Source organism: Alosa sapidissima, chromosome 14, assembly GCF_018492685.1.
Source record: "Alosa sapidissima isolate fAloSap1 chromosome 14, fAloSap1.pri, whole genome shotgun sequence".
In the NCBI taxonomy this organism is placed as follows: domain Eukaryota; kingdom Metazoa; phylum Chordata; class Actinopteri; order Clupeiformes; family Clupeidae; genus Alosa; species Alosa sapidissima.
Window position 1 is genome coordinate 12844335 of NC_055970.1, and position 23718 is coordinate 12868052.

The 23718-nt window shown below is 44.6% G+C and overlaps 3 protein-coding genes across 4 annotated transcripts in view; 1 reads left to right on the forward strand and 2 right to left on the reverse strand.

Annotated features, from left to right (window-relative positions):
- Positions 1-7345: 7345 nt before the first annotated feature.
- Positions 7346-10528, reverse strand: exosc3 (exosome component 3). 2 transcript variants are annotated; one of them, XM_042060953.1, is made up of 5 exons: positions 10228-10528; positions 9540-9689; positions 8952-9103; positions 7750-7962; positions 7346-7357 (listed from the first exon to the last, which is right to left on the reverse strand). In XM_042060953.1, exons 1-4 carry the CDS (start codon positions 10441-10443, stop codon positions 7755-7757), a joined length of 726 nt encoding a protein of 241 aa, XP_041916887.1. In that variant the 5' UTR covers positions 10444-10528; the 3' UTR covers positions 7346-7357; positions 7750-7754. The 2 variants fall into 2 exon arrangements, with proteins under 2 accessions (XP_041916887.1, XP_041916886.1); XM_042060952.1 differs by lacking the exon at positions 7346-7357 and having other exon boundaries at positions 7629-7962; positions 10228-10527.
- Positions 10529-10849: 321 nt separating this feature from the next.
- On the reverse strand, positions 10850-12046 carry LOC121681298 (probable pancreatic secretory proteinase inhibitor). The gene is made up of 4 exons (XM_042060958.1): positions 11618-12046; positions 11485-11516; positions 11258-11370; positions 10850-10990 (listed from the first exon to the last, which is right to left on the reverse strand). Exons 1-4 carry the CDS (start codon positions 11664-11666, stop codon positions 10945-10947), a joined length of 240 nt encoding a protein of 79 aa, XP_041916892.1. The 5' UTR covers positions 11667-12046; the 3' UTR covers positions 10850-10944.
- A 2764-nt stretch (positions 12047-14810) lies between these two features.
- nipsnap3a (nipsnap homolog 3A (C. elegans)) overlaps positions 14811-23718 on the forward strand; it is a 13245-nt gene continuing 4337 nt past the window's right edge. Inside the window, 3 exon segments of the mRNA XM_042060951.1 lie at positions 14811-15003; positions 16586-16793; positions 18238-18399. Of these exon segments, the coding sequence (XP_041916885.1) occupies positions 14926-15003; positions 16586-16793; positions 18238-18399 (448 nt within the window). The 5' untranslated portion in view covers positions 14811-14925.

The following is a 23718-nucleotide window of genomic DNA, read 5'->3' on the forward strand; positions in this document are numbered from 1 at the left end:
TGATGTTTTAACATCAAAGAACACACACTCTTTACATGTTTCCCGTCCTCTTCCTCAGGTTTGGTGTTTTCTTTCTGTCTGCTTCCACCACCTGCAGAACATTCTGGTAATGTTCTTCTCCTCTTGCAGAGCCTATGTAGTCTGTGCTGAGCTTCAGGTTACGCTCTGCGCTGTCATTGACCACATTCATGGACTCCAAGTGAATCATTAATCATATGGTGCTTAGTTATTAAGAATTCTGTATGTTCTATCTATTCATGGATTACTCATTTGCTCAGTCATATGATATGTTTGTAGGAGGTTTACAGTTTGTAATTGACAAGGCTATTATATTCTGCATGGCCTTTATCTGAGATATCATTGGGATGTTGGCTTTCTGGTAGAAGATTTGAAGTTGCGCCATCACCAGTTTTGCTGCATCCGATTTGGAACGCAGCTCAGCATGCGCAGATCTACGGGGTGGCAAAGGGTGGCAACTGCCACCCCTGGGACACAGTCTTGCCACCTCTGTTGCCACCCCATTTATAAATCAGATAATATTTTTTATATTAAGTATATTTTATGTTCATACACAGGGGCGGATCTAGAGATTTTTTCCTGGGGTGGCGAAGGGGTGGCATGAGGTTCCAGGAGGGGGGCCATGGACATTATTCAAAACTTAAAATTGTATGGATTTCATTGAATATGTTTTGTTCTCTACATTACATTACACGAGGTGCAGCTCAGATGCTCTGTCTTGGATGTGCCACATCAGACATATGAGGACTTGATTACAGTTGGGAAGCCTGGAACCTGTTATGATGGCATCATCTATGCTTATTGTAGCTCCCAGTCCATATATGGACTTGGACTTCCTTGTTGCTGCTGATTAGCATTTTGGCTTGGGCTGTTATCCTTTTGCAATGTAGGGTGTATTGTGTACCAGTATGTGGTGTATTGTGTACCAGTATGTATGGTGTATTGTGTACCAGTATGTGGTGTATTATGAAAGTAGTATGTACAGCTGTTGTGTATACACGACATACATGACTTTACACAGAGACACACACCTATAGAGACATCTTAACAGACAAATGCAGGCACACACACACACAGACACCAGGCCGTGTGAACGGATGGGAGGCAACAGTACAATAGTGGGAAGTAGAGGGCAGATTAGGGTCACTATCTGGAATACAAGAGCAGCAGATTAGTGTGTGTGTGTGTGTGTGTGTGTGTGTGTGTGTGTGTGTGCGCGCGCATCAGATTACTAACCAAATTTTTCTTTCATGTCACACACCTTCTACAACTGTGTTTGTGTGTGTGCATATGTGTGAATACGAATCGTGTGTGTGTGTGCGCATATGTGTGAATACGAAATCGTGTGTGTGTGTGTGTGTGGCTAGCCGTGCAGAACTAAGAAGTTACGGGGAATATAAAATGTTTTCTTGAAGGTTGATGAACTCCCGTACAGACACACTGATCACCATGCCAACCAGAGAAAACAGTGGGGAGAGGACAGGAACGCAAGATTACAGATCGCATGCTCCGAGTGTGAGGAGACGGCACACAGCTGCTACGTGTGTGTGTGTATGTGCGTGTGTGTGTTTGTTTGTGTGTGTGTGTCTGTGTGTGTGTGTCTGTGTGTGTTTGTGTGTCTGTGTTTGTGTGTGTGTCTGTGTGTGTGTGTGTTTATGTGTGTGTGTGTGTGTGTGTGTGTGGCCATTTGTTTTCTCATCTTCTGTTCTGAAAGTATTATGCATGCATATACCTCTCTCTCTCCTCATTTCTCTGTTTATTTCCCTCTTTCTCTCTCCCTCTCTCCCTCCCTCTCTCTATCTGTCTTTCTTTCTCTCTCTCTGTTTATCTTTTTCTCTCTGTGTTTGAATTTGGGGAGTTTGGGGATCTAAAAAAGTATTGTGTGTGTGTGTATATATGAGTGTGTGTGTGTTACACCTGAATGTTAAAATGCCTAGGGGCATATGGCTGTGTAACTAGTTAACTTAAAGTAAAGGAGAAAACAATACAAAAAGCTCAGGAGAAGGCATCAACCCACCCTGTCAACAGAACTAACACAACCATGTTCGACTAACAAAGAAGGAAAATAAACACACACACAAGTCCTGGCACACACACACACACACACACACACACACACACACACACACACAGAGGGTAATGGTCTACTGGAACAATGCAGCACAACTACCAACACACCACACCGGTACAGTCCAGTCAACACACACAGTAAGACTATTACCACACCGGTACAGTCCAGTCAACACACACAGTAAGACTAGGGCTGGGACAACGAATTCAAACTGGCTACGGTTTCAGATTTTTCCACTCTGGGACCAGGTTTCAGAAAAGTGCGGTTTCGGGCAGTGCGTTTACAGGATTCGTTTGGACGCTCGGCCAAGACGAAGCAAAACCTCTGCGTTTAACCTAAAAAGCGTCTCCGTGTGGACGGGCCCTTAATTAGACATACACTACTGAACTTTATTGAATGCTACCTCTGACTAAGAATGCATTACTTTGCACTTGTATAGTCTTTTATTTTGGAATCTTAAGAGCAATAAACATATATTGCAATGTTAAAGAATTCATGTTTTTTCATTCAGAAATAAACAGCATGTATAAGTTGCTATTAGTGAATTAATTGGGAGATAATCGATAATCAAATCGAATCGGACTGAAAAAAATAATCGCTAGATTATTCGTTTAAAAAAAAAAAAATCGTTTATCCCAGCCCTAAGTAAGACTATTACCATACCAGTACAGTCCAGTCCACACACACAGTAAGACTATTACTACACCGGTACACACAAGACTTCCAGCAGTCTCTCCTCAGCTCCACATATGCTGGCTGCACACTGCTACTCAATGGCAGTATGTCATTAGAAGATCTGTTAGTAGACAAGCAGCTGAGGCCCAGCCTACACACACACACACACACACACACACTATAAATATGCTTTGATGACTACAGTGTGCACGCTGATCACAGTGGAGAGGGTCACCTGCCTGCTGCTTTATCTACGTGTGTCAGGTGGTTATATTTGTGGTTAGAAATATGAACTAAAGTTTTGAAATTCATAGAAAGGTGTGGTCATCTGGTCCTTACAGAGCCATGTTTTTTTGGCTTTCATGGTGGTTAGTTTGGCTTTCATGGTGGTTAGTTTGGTGGTCAAGAGATTTACCTGTGTGACCTGTGTGTCACCTGAGACCCAATATAAACCCATGAAGAGTCCGGTGTGGCTGAAGGATGGTGGAGAGGCCCTAGACCCTTCATTCAGGCTGCTCTAGAGCTGTATAACCATACCCTTCATTCAGGCTGCTCTAGAGCTGTATAACCATACCCTTCATTCAGGCTGCTCTAGAGCTGTATCACCATACCCTTCATTCAGGCTGCTCTAGAGCTGTATAACCATACCCTTCATTCAGGCTGCTCTAGAGCTGTATAACCATACCCTTCATTCAGGCTGCTCTAGAGCTGTATCACCATACTCTTCAGTCAGGCTGTTCTAGAGCTGCACCACCGTACTCTTCATTCATGCTGTTCTAGAACTGCACTCCCGTACCCTTCTGTCAGGCTGACTGTTCTGGATCTTACTTCCCATGTTCGGCTCCGCTCCTCAAACTGCCCCAGTGCCCCTCTGTGTAGCGCTGTGCCTGGCTGTGATTTACAGGCCTCTGGAGACCTCTCTTACCATGAGCACAGGAGGCCTTGTGTGTGTGTGTGTGTGTGTGTGTGTGTGTGTGTGTGTGTGTGTGTGTGAAGGAGGGAGGGAGAGCATGACGTCTGCACGTCTCAGACTGCTTTCTTTGGCTCAGGGTACTTGGCACATTTAAATGCCAAATGCTCAGTCATGGAACATAGCTCATGCAAACACACACAAACACACAAATGCATACATATGTGCACACACACACACACACATGCGCACATGCACACACATATTTACTTTGCAGTTACAACTGTATTTGCAGTAATCATATGTGTGACCTGCTAGTTTGAGACAGAAAACCTACAGCAAGATTCTATGGACACACAGATACACATGCACAAACACACACACACACACACACACACACACGATGGAATGTGGGAAAACAGCTGCTGAAAGATTTGTAGATCGCTCGGCACTGAAAAGAGAGGGAAGGAGAGAGGGAAGGAGAGATGGAAAGTGAGGGAGAGAAGAAAGAAGGAGAGAGGGAAGGAGAGATGGAAAGTGAGGGAGAGAAGAAAGAAGGAGAGAGAAGGGAGATGAAGAGGGAAAGCGGGGGACACAGGAAAAAGGGGAGAGGAGAGAGGAGAGAGCTCAGCTGCTGATGTGGCCACTGGACACACGTCTCCTCTCTCTCTCTCTCTTCCTCTCTCTCTCTCTTTCTCTCCCTCTCTCTCTCCCTCTCTCTGCACTGACCATGGTACATCCAGCTTTCACAATATACAATTAACTTCTAAGCCCACTAAAAGTGTTTGTGTGAGCTCGGGAGGTCTAGCGGTCTTGGTGTGTGTGCGTGTGTGTGTGTGTGTGTGTTTGAGAGAGGGAGGGAGAGAGGTCTTGAGGCGTGTGTGTGTGTTTGAGAGAGGGAGGGAGAGAGGTCTTGGTGCGTGTGTGTGTGTGAGGGAGAGAGGTCTTGGTGCGTGTGTGTGTGTGAGGGAGAGAGGTCTTTTTTCTTCTTTTCTCTTTCTGGTCCATTTCTGATTGGTTGCTGCTGTGTGTCTGTCATTTGTTTCTGCTTTCTGATTGGCTTGTTTGGATATAGGGATGTAGCGATTACCGGTATAATGGTAAACCACTATAAAAATGTTGACGATAACAATTACCGTTTTCTTTTTTACCGTTTTCAAATATCATAATTATCACGGTTGATTACCGCGGTGTGGAAACCAGGGATGGATTACTGCACGGGCCTACCGGGCCCAGGCCCAGGGGCCCAAGGGGTCAGGGGGCCCTGAAGCCCAAGCCTTTGCATGGAATCATTGCCTCAATATCAACAAATCAGGATGTAGGCTATGAATCTGATTGAATTTAGTATTGACCATCCCCAAAATGCACCAGAATACAGGAAATCACATCAAACAAATAAAAAAAATTCTGGGGGAGGACCCCCAAACCCCCCACCTCCCCCTCCCACATATATAACAATTAGTGGGGGGCCCTTAATACATCTGGGCCCAGGGACCCGAAAGTTCATAATCCGCCCATGGTGGAAACCGTGTGTTTAATCCTTCACAGCTTCATCCGAGCCTGCTTTTGACATACAGTAGGCCTGGTACAATGAAACAAAACTGGTACCCTACTGATTCTGTTGTCTAATTGATGGTTTTAACTATGATTCCGATTAGGCTACACCTGATTTTCAAAGGCGGAACATTTTCACCGCAAAATGTGCACTGTATCATGTAGCCACTCTGCGTCTTTTTATGTTCGCGTCCACATTAAATCCATTCCACTCACGTTATCAGGAGAATACAGTAGCCTAAAGTTTTATTTTGAACGCTTACTTTGGTCTCACTCATTGGATCCAAATAACAGAAATAGCAAACTCCAAGTTATGGTAGGGTAAGTTAAGCTATAAGCACATAGCCAATTAAACATGACCAAGAAAAAAGTGAAAGGGACGCTTTTTGAAACTATTTCAGCTTGTATCAGTGCTTTCTGAACATATTGAACACAATTGTATACAATACCGTGATAATACCGAAAACGTGATCATTTTGGTCAAGTTAAATTTTCATACCGTTACATCCCTATTTGGATATCAACTGGTTGTTTCTGCTTAAGAAAAAGAGGAAGTGATCACAAGGAGGGACAGTAGGTTATTTCCAGCGTCACCATCTCATTTAGATGGAACTGAAACAACTCAATGTGTGTGTGTCTGTGTGTTTGTGCCTGAAAGACAGTACATGACCGAGAGAGAGAGAGAGAGAGAGAAAAGAGACTCTACTAGCGTCTCACACACAGCTGGGTGTCCGGGTCTTAATTACTAGTTCTAGTGGAGGAGCATCTGTTTGTGTGAGCTAGTGTGTCTGGTTACGAGTGTGTGTGTGTGTGAGTGAGAGAGTAAGTGAGTTAGCCAGAAAAGTATGGTCTGTGTGTGGGTCTTTGCCTGACTGATAGGATGTGAAGTGGCAAGGTTGTGTGTGTGTTGATCTCTGCTAACACTAAGAAAGTTGCTGATTTGATTTTCTCTCTTTCCTGTCGTTGCTCTCTCTCTCTTACTCTCACACACGTGTGACTTCCTCATGAAGCCCCAGTAGACATGCTGGCGTATGCAGACTACAGCGCCCTCATGTGCTTGCTTTGTCACACTACAGTCTGTCACACTGTTAAAACACTGCCAGATTAGAAACTACTTTTTACCATTTTTTTTCAGTTACTTTGGAACATTTCCCGAATTATCATTAACGTTTGCACAACAATAAGTACATTTCTCGAAACTACAGTAGGCTATTTGTGACACTGTTTATGTTGGAGTTGATAAAATCCAGAACGGAGGCGTACGAGTCAATGTCCATGTGTGAGTCACGCTGTGACTGTCCTCAGGCAATGAACTATTGGCAAATGTTTTGAGTGAAACCGCAATTCAACAGAGAACCTTTATAAGATAGATAGATACTTTATTGATCCCCAAGGGGAAATTCCCCTATTAAAATTAATAATAATTTTATAATGCATGATATGCAAAATGAAATTAGCAATCGATAATGTAAAAAAATTTGATTGGAATTTTTTTTTCTAAGTAATGAGAAATTGCTTTAATGATGTGCACAACTGACTACTAGATGATGTGTGAACTAGACATTTCCAGAATTTCAATTCTGATCTGAGAAATGCACCAAAGTGCCAAACTGCTGACTAATCCACCTCATCTGGCCATTGCACTACCAGGGCTATACCTCCTAGATCTGTTCCAGGGGGCTTTACCTCCTAGATCTGTTCTTACCTCCTAGATCTGTTCCAGGGGGCTTTACCTCCTAGGTTTATGTTCTTCAGATTGACGTGCAAAGCAGAGGCATGACAGGATGAAATCAGATTCTGTTTTTATTGCTGTTTACAAAAAGGTACAACAGGTAAAACAAACATCACAACAGAGAACAACCGCATAGAACCTACACACATTCTCTCTCTCTAACATGCACACTCTCTTTCACACGCTCTCTCTCTCACACACACTCTCTTTCACACGCTCTCTCTCTAACATGTACACTCTTTCACACGCTCTCTCTCTCACACACACTCCCCCTCTCTCTCACATGCACACTCTCTTTCACACGCTCTCTCTCTAACATGCACACTCTCTTTCACACGCTCTCTCTCTCACACACACTCCCTCTCGCTTACATGCGCACTCTCTCACACGCTCTCTCCTTCTGCTACTCTCTGGCCGGTGGTAATGTCCTCACAGCTCTCCAGCACACACACACTCTCTCTCTCTCTCTCTCTCTCTCTCTCTCTCTCTCACAAACCCACACACACACTCTCTCTCTCTCTCTCACAAACCCACACACACACTCTCTCTCTCTCTCTCACAAACCCACACACACACACTCTCTCTCTCTCTCTCACAAACCCACACACACACACTCTCTCTCTCTCTCTCTCTCTCTCTCTCTCACAAACCCACACACATACTCTCTCTCTTTCTCTCGTACACACACACAAACCCCCACACACACTCTCTCTGTTACACACACACAAACCCACACATACACACTCACTCACTCTTGCTCTTCTCTCTTACACACACACACACACACACTCTCTCTATAGTGCCCCGTTCGCCACTCTCCTGAACAGCGCCTGTCTCTGCGTGGCGGTCATGTTCTCGCTGCTCTCCAGCAGGTTGGCCAGGATGAGGGTCTGCTGAGTGGACTTGGCCTTGACCCAAACCCGCCCGTTCATCCCCACCACCAACTCACACGGAAACAGACCCGACAGGTCCGCCACGATCTCACTCTGAGGCGCCAGCAACCTACACACACACACACACACACACACACACACACACACATATATATATATAATATAAATATTAAAATAACGTTGACTGTGCTTTCTGTAAACACGTTTCTTCTTCATTTGTTCATTCAGAGCTAATGAGTCAGTCAGCCTTTGGGTAAAGAAATAGGCTAGGCTATAGACAAAGACATTTGAACAAGTGGCCACGTTAAAAGGGAGCCCAGAACAGGTCAGACTGAATACCTACAGTAGGCTATAGCCTGTAGGCTTATGGAAGCTTGTTTTAACAGTCCTTTATCACCAATCTTGACAAGGAACCAACCAAACCTATAATAAATAGCCCAGTAAAATGCTGTAGCTGCCTATGTGACTATCGCCCACTAGCCAAGCTAAACTTCTTCCATGAGTTGAACTTCTGTTATAAAGCAGCTGTCCGCGGACTCCAACACAGGCCTTCTACAACGTTGGAGCCACAGCTCCTTACAAAAAAGAACTGGGCTAAAGTAATACTAGGCCTATAAGATTTCTAAACTATAGCAGCCTATATTGTAACATAATATTGCGTGTGTGTGTGTATGTGTTTGTATATCAGGTGTGAATGTGTGTGTGTGTGTGTATCTTGTGTGAATGCGTGTGTGTATGTATCTGTGTCTGTGCGTGCACGTGTCTGTGCGTGCACGTGTGTGTGTGTGTGTGTGTATCAGGTGTGAATGTGTGTGTGTGTATGTATCTGTCTGTGCGTGCACGTGTGAATGTGTGTGCGTGTATCTGTGTCTGTGTGTGCGTGTGCGTGTATCTTGTGTGAATGTATGTATCTGTGTCTGTGTGTGTGCACGTGCGTGTGTGTGTATCTTGTGTGAATGTGTGTGTATGTATCTGTGTCTGTATGTGTGTGTGTGCACGCGTGTGTGCGTGTGTGTGTGTATCTTGTGTGAATGCGTGTGTGTATGTATCTGTGTCTGTGTACGTGTGTGTGTGTGTATTGTGTGAATATGCACACACCTGCGCACGAGTCCCAGTGACACGCGGAAGAGGAAGCCTCCTTCTCCAAAGACGCCCATCCCGTTGGCTCGACCGCAGCTGTCGATACACACCAGCTCTGGCTCCATGTCCTTATTAGCAATGATAAACTGGGCAAACACCAAGTCCCCCACCTGCAAACACACATTTATACTCAAACGTCACAATACACATTTTACAATAAAAACACATGAGAAATACCATTATAACTACTACTTACAACAATGCATACATCACAGGAGCGATGACTGCAGACCAGGGTGAGGTGACCTGGTATGGTTATGGCTGGAGTGTGCTTGAGCAAGGCATCTATCGCCCAGCTGCTCCCTGACCTCTGCAGCTAAAATGGCTGCCCAATGTTCCAGGTGTGTGTGAGCGTCTGTGTGGTCCCAACTCCTAGTGTGTGTGTTGACTGCGGTGTGTGTGTTAATGGATGGGTAAAATGTCCCCATTTTTACCTCAAATTAATGAAGTTTTAGTATAATAAATTTCACCTAAACAAACAATCATTGTCCATGCGTATGTCTGACTCCGACTGTTGAGGATACCCGCTCCCCAAGGCTCATTTACCTGTACGTTGGGTCGGTTCCGCTTGGTGGCCCCTTCGAAGGCCAAGTAGGACAGGGAGGCAAGCTCGCTACCGCCCACGTCCACCTTAAAGATGTCTCCGGATTTGGCGGTCACCACGCCAATGACCGTCTCCCCTTTCACCGGTACATACTGTGAGGAAGATGACAGCGGTGTGAGCAACTGAGGTCAACCTACATAGTTACGGTACCTACATAGTTATCCTTGGCTATTTGAGCCTGAGTCCAATCCTAATGACGTAGGGTGGGTTTAGTATTTGACTTGTGCTCATGTGAAGTGAAGTCAAGCCTCTCAGTTCGGGTGACCCATCTTGACTGACAGCACCAGTGGTGCTAATCATTCAGCCCCCCACCCCACTAGAGAGCACCAGAACTAACTCGCAGAACTCTGATGCCTCTAACGTACTGTCTAAACTACGTAAGCCAGACCAAGCCATGCAACATTAGTCAATGTGCCATTGTTGATGACATCCTAGAACAATATTTACTAGCAGAATTCTGACGGTAAACTCAAATGTTACTTTGTGTTTAGTTAGCTTGTGCTACAGCTAACAGCCTTTTACACAAAACCACCTGAGCTAACTGTTACAAGTTGTCCCTGTGACGAGATTTACCAAAAAAATCCAAAAATGTTTTCAGTTTCTGCTGTCTACGGCACGTCAACAACTCACCCTTTTCTGCTGCGAGTCTATCCAAAACACATTTGGAGTTTTGTGTCGTAGGACGCCACATTTACACACGCGCACATCATCTCCGTCCCGTCGTAATCCCGGGCCACAGACCACTTTTTCGGGCTTCAAGTTGGTCTCCGGAGCAGGCGGTTCAAACGTAAAGACATCTCCAGGTAATAAAACCTCGCCAATTTTCTCTTTGAAACTGTTTATCATGGCGTATGGATTTCACTACAGTAGTAGTGGCCCCGATGACATGCGTGCTATCCACGTTTCAGGGGGAAATAATACACTGTAACACTCGTTTGGAAACAGCGTGATATCGGCCATTTAGCGCCATCTAGTGTATGATACAAGTACTGTAATTTCCCGCGGTCTGGATGTTTACATTCAGGTGTGACAGATGTGCAGTCACTGTGGGTAAAATAATCATCAATAAATTTAATTTGGTCTGAACTCAGAGCACAGAAGTGACTATAGGATTGTCTTTAAGGCTTTACTTAAATTGAAATGCAACCACTTTACGAGCAAAAAGACTCCACCACTGAATTCAATCAGTCTAACATTTTAATATTCAAAATAAATGTTTTACAAATCAATATGAATATAAAAGATGGTTGGAGAGATTAGATATTAATGAGAGAATGTCAATAATGAAACAGATTTATGCTAATCCAACAGGTACACAGTACAGGTTCACGCGCGGATGCTCTCTCTTCAGCAGCGGCCCTCTTTCACGATCAGGATATCGGCGTTCGTCTCCCTGCGGGAAAACGCAAGAGCTCACTCAAAACTAAGGTCATATTTCCCCCACATGATGTAAGAAGAATTTACGTTGTTTGAAGACACGTGTATGAGCTCACCATTATTACCTGTGCGTGAAGACATACCTCTCCAGGAGCCACATGCAAGATAACCAAGCAGCAGTAGCCTACATTGGGCCTAACCACCTGAGCCACTCATAGGCTACAAACCTAATAACACTCATGGACACACACACTCACACACCACAGGGAGCGAGGACACTTACAATCTGTGCACACAGAGCGCGCACTCGTTAGGGTAGGTGGTTCCGTCGTTCCCACACACAGGCGAATAGTTGAGGGGACATGCTTGGGTCACGGTCATATCCCCACACGCAGGCTATACACGCACATACACACACACACACAGCGAGAAAGAGAGAGAGAGAATCTTCGTCAGATAGGCCCAGAATGCAGACGACAATGACGAATAGAGAGGGCGCAAGCATCTCACCCTTCTGTAGAGTCGCGACTTGTCTTCCGCATCTGCAAATATACAAACTCATTTTACTTTAAAGTCTAGAAGGGACAGTTCAGTTTACTCAATACCTCGATGCATTTAGACTGTTTCTGACAGCAGGTCTTACCTGCGGAGTAGAGAACGGCCAGGCACAGAAGAACGAGGGCTGCACGCATTCTGCCTGTGAATGGGAGTATGTGGCACAAGTGCACGGTGAACTCAGTCGGTGGAAGTTAGTTGTGTCCTCGAGGTCGTGCTTAATCTCCAGTCTGCCCTCCGTTGGCAGCGTTTAGGTGCTTATCTTTCGGGATTTCACGTGCGTGTGATGCGTCTGCCAGGCTCCGTTAGTGGCTTGGGCTCGCAGGGTTGTTGGCTGTGATATATCATCATGCGCGTGGAGATGTTTTGACGCAGGTCCCCTCCGTGCCCTCCCCACGCGCCGCTATTGTCTGGTCTTTATTAAGGGATAAACATTCCGGTGAACGAATACTGCTGAGCGCAAGCTAAAGCGCGTGAGCTGGATCACATAACTATAACAGTTCGGCACGTGGGAGGGGCGCGAGCAGGTGTGTTTGTGATCCTGTAATATTTGGATGACAAAATTAGAGAATGTTGTTCTCGTTTATTTACAGGCGTATTTACTGATCTGAGAGGCTTATTAGCTTTGTTATGTGTCCATTCCCATAAGAAAAGAAGAGACAGTGCTTAAAAAGCATTCACCCCCTATTTCCCCCTTTTGTTGCTTTTATAAATAGAATTATGGCCAATATAATTCAGTTTTTTTGACAAGAATAAAAAACAAAAACCTTCTTTAATGTCAAAGTGAAAACATGTTTCTACAAAAGTTATTAGTTAAAATTATGTAATGCAAAATAAACAACTGCATAAATATTCACCTCCTTCAAGTCAGTATTTAGTAGATGCACCATTGGCTGCAATAATAGCATGGAGTCTGCACCAATAGGTCTTAATTAGACTTGCATAGCTGAATACTGCAATTTTGTTCTCCAACTCTTTGCAAAACTGCTCAAGCTCTGTTAGGTTGCGTGGGGGTTGGGGATGAAGAACCCTTTTCAAGTCCAGCGACAAATTCTCTACTAGATTGAGGTCTTGGGGCACACAAGAACATTCACCTCACTGTCTTTAAACCATTTTTGTGTTGCTTTTGCTGTATGCCTCGGGTCATTGTTCTGCTGGACTGTAAATCTCCCAAGTTGTAGATCTCTTGCAGACTGAATCAGATTGTCCTGCAGGACTTTCATATATTTTGCTGCATTCATTCTACCCTTTACCTTTATAATCCTTCCAGAGCCTGCCACTGAAAAGCATATCCACAGCATGATGCTGCCACCATATGCTTCACAATAGAGATGGTGTCTTTGTAGTGATGTGCTGTGTTTGGTAGCATAACATCTAGTCTGATGGCCAAAAAGCAAAATTTTGGTCTCATCAGACCAAATAATCTTCTTCCATTTGACCTTGACCTTCCACGTCTTTGAGAAAACTCTGCTCGAGATTTAATATGAGCTTTGCCACTCTCCCATAAAGCTTTGGCTGGTGAAGAACCCTGGGGAATTGTAGTGCACACTGAAGAAGGCACGCGCCGAAACGCGTCTGTGCAAATAAAAGTATATATGCATAGTGCGGCCTCTCTCCAGCTTTACGTATTCCAACTATCCAGGCCAGTACTCTTAAAGTTTAAAATTATACACATTGAGTGAAGCCTGCTCCTATCCTCACCTTCTTTATAATACTATACACATCCACTGCACATGTCTTTATAATACTATACACATCCACTGCACGTGTCTTTATAATATTATACTATACACATCCACTGCACATGTGTCTTTATAATACTATACACATCCACTGCACATGTCTTTATAATACTATACACATCCACTGCACATGTGTCTTTATAATACTATACATCCACTGCACATGTGTCTTTATAATATTATACTATACACATCCACTGCACATGTCTTCATAATACTATACACATCCACTGCACGTGTCTTTATAATATTATACTATACACATCCACTGCACATGTCTTTATAATATTATACTATACACATCCACTGTACATGTGTCTTTATAATACTATACACATACACTGCACATGTGTCTTTATAATACTATACACATCCACTGCATGTGTCTTTATAATACTATACTATACACATCCACTGCACATGTGTCTTTATAATACTGTGGGCACTGCTCTCCCATGCCCACACCCACGGCTGAAGTGCCCTTGAGCAAGGCACCTAACCCCTCACTGCTCCCCGAGCACCACTGTAGCAGGCAGCTCACTGCTCCGGGTCAGTGTGTGCGTCAACTCACTGTGTGTTCACTCTGTACTCTGTGTGTTCACTATAATTCAGGGATGGGATAAATGCAGAGACCAATTTCCTATACGCAAGTATACCTGGCCTATAAACCTGATTTACATTTACATAAACACAAGCAAACAGGGATAACTAATAAAAGAAGGGCATATAGTCAAGTTTAAAAACATAAGCACTATAACAAAGGTATTGCTTATTGACATTGTCAAAGACAACTGGATGTGAATATCTTTGTATTATTATTTTCCTTTTCTAGCCAAAACGTAGGGTGAGTATGATCCTGCTGGATCCAGATCTGGCTCCCGGACCATGTCTTGTGACACCTCTGATCTAATAGATTAAATAGAGGCTCTATTATAATATGATATAATAGAGGCGGTTCATGATTTTCTTGTTGGTAAATTTGAGTCAACATGTGGAAGCATTTTTCGCACTGCTGGATAATTTGTACCCAGATGCAGATTTGAGGTTTGATATTTATCCTACTTATTCGATCACCACTCTTCAGATTTTGAAAAAATTGCCAGTTTCCACCAATTGAAGAATTGTACAATAAAATCTCTCTCTATCTCAAACTGTCAAACCAGTAATGAGGTCACACCTAGATCTCCTGAGCTGAGAGATCCATTTTTAGGAAACTACAACCCCTTGTGTATGACTCTAAGTGAGTCAGAGGTAGTCGTGGGAAGTTCTTAATTAAACCTATATTGATATAACAAATAACATACAAATATAATATAAAATATAGGAAAATAGGAATAAACTAAATATGTAATTGCTCTTGACGAGATTAAACTCTAGAGAATGAGGTTTTGCTGCTCTTATAAGCACTGTGACATTCCATGAAGTCCAATCCGTCTCCGGTTTGTTACACAAAAATTCACAAAAAAAAAACGTCAATAGTGCTGAATAAACACTGGAACCTGCAATATGTGCGCAAACGGCACTGTTTGGGTTACTAACTGCAGGCTGTCCAGGCACTTCGGCTTCCGTACTTTGCGTTCGGACATTGGTACAGATAGAGAAGTTTTGTTCGTGCAAGTTGCGCTAGCAGTGTAAGAACGTTGAAGTCGGAGCGATGTTGACGGCACGCAAAGTCCTGTGGAACGCGACGCGGCTCATGGAGAGCGTCGCCGCGCCGAAGAGCTTGCATGTGGTAAGCTTGTCCCATGGGCAAAACTCGCAAGTCGAACCGACCCGTTTGGGAGAGATAACATGAGTCTTTGTGACGGGCTACGTGAGAGACTAGGCTACGTCTCTCATAGAAAACAGAAGTGTTGCTTTGAGTTGGTTGTGACATGTGGAATCTCAGTCATTTTAATTTCGGTGGAAAACACACTCGGGGTTGAGGGAACTTCGGTAAAGTTAGACAGAAATTGGCAGATTCGCAAGATTCGCGTTTTGCGGTTCAATAAATCATAGGAGAAACGTTTTCATTGCACAATAGAGAGCTCAATCTAATCGTAGTAAGGTAGACAACAAGCTACAACCCGGTTTTCATCCGAAAGAACCGTGTACATATGTGGATAAATAAAATAACGCATCCCTGTGAGCATTCTGCTTTCAGACAAGCGTCTAGGGACCATCTACAAAGTGCAAAACCGAAAATGGATACAAAGATACATTTGAATAGCTTCACAGTTATTGAGTCTAGAGCTTCCAAAATCATAGCACACAGCTAATGATTCCCTAGCAACACACTACACCTGCCAATTACGGGGAAAACAGACTCACCCTATTTATAATATATTTTTATTGGGGGTAAAATTCAACAGCTTCACTCTCATTGAGCCTAGTGCTTCCAAAATCACAACACTCATCTAGGGCCTCACTAGCAACATACTATACCAGCTGATTAGGGGGGAAATTACTTGCCCCATTTATAATATATTTTTAACGCGTGGTGGATAAAGGTCGTGGCTTTGCGTCTGGGTTTGTTATTGATCTCCAGTCATTCAAACCCTGACGGAGCTCCTCCTGCTATGCAATAAGTAAAATGCATGAGCAAGACACAGATAAGAGGCTGTCGTTATTAAATAGGCTATGTGTTTCTGCACAGAAGCTATGTGGCGAATAACAGTGTAAGATAGTTTACCCTGACAATTGCCAGTTGTGCCCATAGACATAGTATATTATGTCTATGGTTGTGCCTGTGGTTATGCGCGTTCATCGCCAGGCCTGCTGTCCCGGGAGCGTGACTTTTGCCCCGGTGCAGAGGGTGAGTCCAGAGATCGTGCTCGTTGAGCTGGCCTTGTCTGATAATTAACGCGTGACCGCGATCTTTCCTCAGAGAGGAACATGGAGCCCACCAGTCCACTGCATGTAGCCCACCGTTAGATATATAGATATGAATATGTGATGTATGTTCTATATATCATCCCAGATCAGTTTTGGTTGGGCTGGAAGTGGAGTTTCGACCTCACGTGTGTAACAGTTACGGGTGATGTGGTTAGGGCTACTTAGAGTAACCTCATCATATACAGAACGAATAAATACAATGTGCACAACCCATGTTTGTTATTGAATTCATGTTACAAGGTAGAAACTCCAGACCAGTCCACAGGCCACTGCTGTCTGAGGTGACCAGATGTTTGCAGTGTCACTTTTCTGAGCCAACACATCAGACCAGCAGGGGGCGCAGTTTGCTCTATGTGTTTGTCCATATCGGATTCTATGTGTGAATATTTGGGGGTTAATGTGTGTGTGTGTGTGTGTGTGTGTGTGTGTGTGTGAGACAGTCACGGGCCTGCATCTCCACGGGTCCACAGCAGCAGCATGGAACGTTCTACGAGTTCCGCACGTACTGCATCTATCCGCACCAGAACGCGGCGTTCTTGCGCCTCACCAACGAGAAGATCCACCTGCGCACTGCGCACTCGGAGCTGCTGGGATACTGGAGCGTGGAGTACGGCGGCCTCAACCAGGTCTTCCACATCTGGAAGTATGGTCAGTGTGTGTGTGTGTGTGTGTGTGTCACATCTGTTTGTGTCTATTTGAGTTATTTGTGTCTTATTTGTGTATAGATAGATAGATAGATAGATAGATAGATAGATAGATAGATAGATAGATAGATACTTTATTGATCCCCCAGAGGAAATTCAAGGTTCCAGTAGCTTAAGACATCACAGACAACATACACTTACAACATAAATAGTATGAAAAAATAACAAATCCAGATGAATAATATGGACAGTAAAATATACTAAATCAAAGATCCACATGAACGTACTGAGGATGTATAAGCATGAGGCGCTTGCAGTGACAGGGCAGGGACTGACCCAGTGATTCAGTATGCAGTGGTAAGGTGCTCTTGAAGTGTGTGTCATGGTGGTAGTGCAAAAAAGTCCAACAGTGCAGGAATAAAGTCTAGAGACCAGCATTAAATATGGACAATATAAGAGACCAGCATTAAATATGGACAATATAAGAGACCAGCATTAAATATGGAAAAGAGAAACATGTAGACATATACAGTAATATAACACAGTAATATAAAACCAGAGACGGTTGATAAAGTTGTGTATATTAAGGATCTTTGATAAAACCTATAGCAGTGCAAGAATACAGTAGTTTTGAAGTAATAGAGTAACAGCCTTTGGTCAAGTATTAAGTTAGGCCACAGTCCAGACTGGGAGATGGTTGTGCATGTGGGCTAATATAGCCAGTAAACAGTGTAGACAGTGTAAGCAGTAACACAGTGGGCCAGTGGGCAGTCAGAGGTCATGGGAGTGTAGAAGAGAGTGGAGAGGCAGACAGACTATGCAGAGAAGTCCATCGCTCATCTTCCCTTTAGTGAAGCACTGAAGAGTTCTATGGCCCTGGGGACAAATGACTTCCTCAGTCTGTCAGTTGTAATTATAAATAAATGCTTAAAGTGTGTGTGTGTGTGTGTGTGTGTGTGTGTGTGTGTGTGTGTGTGTGTGTGTGTGTGTGTGTGTGTGTGTATGTGAGCGTGCAGCCTAAAGAATGTGTTTTGTCTGGGTCACAGCCTTGGATGGGCCACATCTCTGCTACACTATGGGTTTCGTGTATGTGTGTGTGTGTGTGTGTGTGTGTGTGTGTTTGTGTGTGTGTGTGTGTGTGTGTGTGTATGTGAGCGTGCAGCCTAAAGAATGTGTTTTGTCTGGGTCACAGCCTTGGATGGGCCACATCTCTGCTACACTATGGGTTTCTTGTATGTGAATGTGTATGTGTGTGTGGTGTGTGTGTGTGTGTGTGTGTGTGTGTGTGTATATGTATATGTGTTTGTGTGTGTGTGTGTGCGTGCGTGCGTGCACATCTGTTTGTGTCTTTAATTTCACGTGATGGTGTGTTATGTGTCTGTCTGTCTATATGGGCATGATAAGTGTGTGTGTGTGTGTGTGTGTGTGTGTGTGTGTGATGTGTTCAGACAGCTATTCTCAGCGGGCAGGGGTGCGGGCAGCCCTAGCTCAGGACCCCAGCTGGTTGGAGCAGTACATCTCCAAGGCCATCCCCATGCTCTCCTCACAGGACAACGAGGTCACCTACCTGGTACCCTGGAGCAAGATCCAGCGGCCACCCAAAGAAGGAGGTGAGACACACACACACACGCACACACAGACACACACACACACACACACAGACACGCATTCACACACTCACACACACATACAAGCACTCTCACACACACACACACACACGCATTCACACACTCACACACACACACACACACACACACACACAGAGACACAAGCACACACAAATTTATACACGCACACACACGCAGACACGCATACATACACACACACACACACACACACACATACGCACACATGCACATATGCACATATGCATTCACACACACACGCACAAAACGCCCACGCACACACACACACATACACACATACACACAGACTCAGATACACATGCATTCACACACTCACACTCACACACACACACACACACACACACACACACACACACACACACACACACAATAAACACACACATGCACATTGTTGCAGTACATACCCAGACACACTGTCTGTGCCCAGCAGTATTTGGCACACGTTGCCCTGGCGTGTTGGGGGTGTGTTTGTGCCGTGGTGAAATGGAGCGATGGCATCCCAAAAGCCTGTGAATGGGGGAGATTAGGACTAATCTCACACACACATACACACACACACACACACACACACACACAAAGATACAGACACACACACACAAACACGCACACACACAAACACGCACTTGATTATTTTATTTGGAATGACCGATACTGATTAAAACAACATGTGTTAAGGATAGAGGTAGCACCGCCTTCTCCAAACATGCAGACTGCCTATGATTGCTGACAGTCCAGTGTTTTGGCTAACTGCGTACAGGTCTTTTTACTCAGTCCAGTGTTTTGGCTAACTGCGTACAGGTCGTTTTACTCAGACCAGTAATTTGCAAAGCCTTTGAAGCAGCGTCTGGGAACATGTCTTAAACCAGTGGTTCTCAGAGTGGGGTCTGCAAGCCATGGCAAAGGTGTGTGTGTGTGTGTGTGTGTGTGTGTGAGAGAGAGAGAGAGAGAGAGAGAGAGAGAGCCATGGCAAAGGGGTGTGTATGTGTGTGTGTGTGTGCAGAATAATTTGCTTTAAATGATAAAGTTGAGATTTATCATTTTAAAAATTGATATCTACAGATGGCGCCCATTTTCACCTATAAAACAAGCAAATTGTGTTTATTTGCTCCCCACATTAACACTTCACTTGAAAAACTTCACAAAGAACCATTCCTACTGCTGCTTAGCGTGGCTTATTTGTCAGTTAGCTAGCTGATGAATCTGTAGAAATGTTTCAGTCAGTCCATGTTGACAAGTGATGCAAAATCTAAAATTGACAAAAGACCAAGTTACACACCTGTCAGAACACACAGGATAGTGGACCTGGCCACAACTTCAGGGAATACAAATGGCCTAATTGGGTTCTGAGGGCGTCCGCAGAAAATTCTCCCCCTTTTGGGAACCAAAAATGAATGAATTGAGAACCCCTCTCTTAGACTACCGCACACACAGATACAAACTTCACTACCGCACACACAGATACAAACTTCACTACCGCACACACAGATACAAACTTCACTACCGCACACACAGATACAGACTTCACTACTGTATACACACACAGACTGCACACACACACAGATACAGACTTCACTACTGCACACACAGACACAGACTTCACTACTGTATACACACACAGACCGCACACACACACAGACTTCACCACCGCACACACACACAGACTGCACACACACACAGATACAGACTTCACTACTGCACAAACAGACTTCACTACTGCACACACACACAGACCGCACACACACACAGATACAGACTTCACTACTGCACACACACACAGACTTCACTACCGCACACACACACACAGACCGTACACACACACAGATACAGAATTCACTACTGCACACACAGACTTCACTACCACACACACACAGATACAGACTTCACTACTGCACACACAGACAGACTTCACTACCGCACACACAGATAGACTTCACTACCGCACACACACACACAGACTTCACTACCGCACACAGACACAGACCGCACACACACACAGATACAGACTTCACTACTGCGCACACACACAGACTTCACTACTGCACACACACACAGACTTCACTACCGCACACACACACACACACACACACACATACTTCACTACCGCACACAGACACAGACCGCACACACACACAGACTTCACTACTGCACACACAGATAGACTTCACTACCGCACACACACACACATACTTCACTACCGCACACAGACACAGACCGCACACACACACAGACTTCACTACTGCACACACAGATAGACTTCACTACCGCACACACACACACAGACTTCACTACTGCACACACAGATAGACTTCACTACCGCACACACACACACAGACTTCACTACCGCACACAGACACAGACCGCACACACACACCGATACAGACTTCACTACTGCACACACACACAGACTTCACTACCGCACACACACACACACAAAGACTTCACTACCGCATGATACAGACTTCACTACCGCACACACAGATAGACTTCACTACCGCCAGTGGTGGACGAAGTACACAAATCCTGTACTTGAGTGAAAGTAGAGATACACATGGTCAAATGTTACTCCAGTAAAAGTAAAAGTCCTCCTTTTACATTTCCACTTGAGTGGAAGTACAAAAGTACTTTCCTTCAAATGTACTAAGTATTGAAAGTAAGTCCTGAAATGTATTATGACTAATACAGTTGCATTTACTATTGTTGAAATGATTCGGCACAGACATAGGCATTCATTGAGCCTTTCTCCTCCTCCTTTCTCCTAATCATTGTTGTATGTCGAAAGAACTAAAAACAAACTAATGCGATATCTTATCTTAGATACTTCAAAGTAACCACATTTTCCTTTGTTGAATGCTTTACACTTTCGGACCAAATCAAGATGTTCCCTTTTGTGTTTGATAGTGTCAGATTGTCTATCATTGTCTATCATTCTACCGCCCTCCAGGCCAACTAGGCGACTTTATGGACGAACTTGACACTCTGCTTTTCTCCATCCCTGAGCATGACTGTCCGCTTCTCGTCCTCGGCGATATGAACATCCACTTAGACGCCCCAGGCTCAGCAGACTTTTTGGCCCTGATTCACTCTTTTGACCTCAAACTGGTTCAAAGCCCACCTACTCACAAAGCTGGCAAAGAGCTTGACTTGATCCTCACATGGAACTGCAGCACAGACACCCTCATGGTGACGCCTCTCCATCTTTCTGACCACTTCTTCATCCAGTTTAACGTCACAGTGTTTCTGCTAGATTGTTTTTAAACAGTGGTGGCAGCGCAGCGCACACCCCCCCCCCCCCCCCAGAAAAAAAAGATTAGTATAAAAAAACTGGTCAGGTGTCACTCGCGGGATGTTTTTTTAATTCTAGTTGCTAATCACACCATTTAGCCTAACGTGAATTGAGAGGGACTGGATTCAGTAACTAAGACAGGCCCATCATCTTAATCCCTTAATCCCATCATTATCCCTAATAATTCTGAAGCAGTGGCACCGCTAAATGAAGAGGAAACACTGAGAAGAAAGTTAATGCTTTAAATAGGCTACATCAATACAATATATAATATGTGAACTGAAACTGGACGGGCCATAATAACCTCTGACTAGTTTAGGCTACTTATTGTTAAATTGCAATATGAGCGGCAGCCAACAGGGAAGGATACGTCGCAGGATTATTTAAAAAGCAAATGTGCGTCTGCCCTGATTCTGATACCGTGGCGGTATTAATTAAACCGTGGGGGGCCGCCATGCTGAAATAAACGTAGAGGAAACACTGAGTCAGCCTGACAGAAATGGCACAAATCCAAACTAACTGATGACCTCAAAAACTACCAGACACTCCTAACCTCCTCAGCCAGCATCACTGCTGCTAAGACGGCTTTCTACAACGACAAAATCAACAGCGCTACAGACACTTGAAAACTTTTCTCAACCAGCTGCCTCCTCCTCCATCCAGCCTTACTGCGGATACCCTTGCCTCATTTTTTACAAACAAAGTTGCGGCAATCAGCAGTCAATTCTCTACATGCCCACACAAGGCATCAGACTCAGATACTGCACTCCTACAACCTCTAGGGGCTGCTGGAACATCTTTTTCAGCATTCGCGCCTCTCTCCGAGAGTGAAGTATCTAGACTCCTGACATGTAGCCGTCCTACCACATGCTCTTGACCCTATACCTACGAGCCTACTTCAGTCCATCAGTCCGACCATCGCACCAGCTATCACACATGTGATCAATGTTTCTCCTGCACATTTCCAACAGCGTTCAAAATGGCCCGGGTAACACCGTTACTTAAGAAAACTTCTCTTAACCCTGCTCAAGTCGAAAACTACAGCCCTGTCTCACTTCTGCCTTTCCTATCCAAAGGCATTGAACGAGCAGTCTCCAAACAGGTCTCTGACTTCCTTTCACAGAACAACCTTCTGGATCCAAGCCAGTCTGGGTTCAAAAGCGGCCACTCTAACGACACGGCTCTGCTGTCTGTAACAGAAGCCTTAAAAGAAGTCAGGACGACCGCTCGGTCATCAGTACTCATTCTGCTTGACTTATCGGCTACCTTTGACACGGTTAATCAGCGCATCCTTCTCTATATACTCTCTAACATGGGAATCTCCGGTTCTGCTCTCTCCTGGTTTGAATCCTACCTCACAGGACGCTCGTTTAACGTATCATGGCTTGGTCAGCTATCTGCACCTCACCATCTCACCACAGAGGTCCCCCAGGGCTCAGTGCTTGGCCCCCTTCTCTTTGCTACCACCTCCTTGGGACAGATTATCCGTTCGCATGGCTTCTCATACCACTGCTATGCAGACAACACACAGCTCTATCTGTCCTTTCCACCTGATGACCCCTTGGTTTCAGCACGGATCTCGGATTGCCTCTCAGACATAGCTACATGGATGAAGGCACACCACCTCCACCTGAACCTCTCAAAGACTGAACTGCTGGTCCTCCCAGCTAAACCTACCATACACCACGACATCAACATCAAATTTGACTCCCTGTCTGTTTCACCTACCAGGACTGCAAGAAATCTAGGAGTTGTTCTCGACAACCAACTAACCTTCTCAGATCATGTTGCCTCAGTCGCCCGGTCATGCCGTTTCGCACTCTACAACATACGGAAAATCAGGACTTACTTGACTCAAGATGCTACCCAACTTCTGGTTCAGGCAATAGTCATCTCACGACTTGACTACTGCAACGCCCTCCTGACAGGTCTCCCAGCCTGCGCAGTGAAACCCCTTCAGATGATCCAGAATGTGGCGGCGCGCCTGGTCTACAACCAAC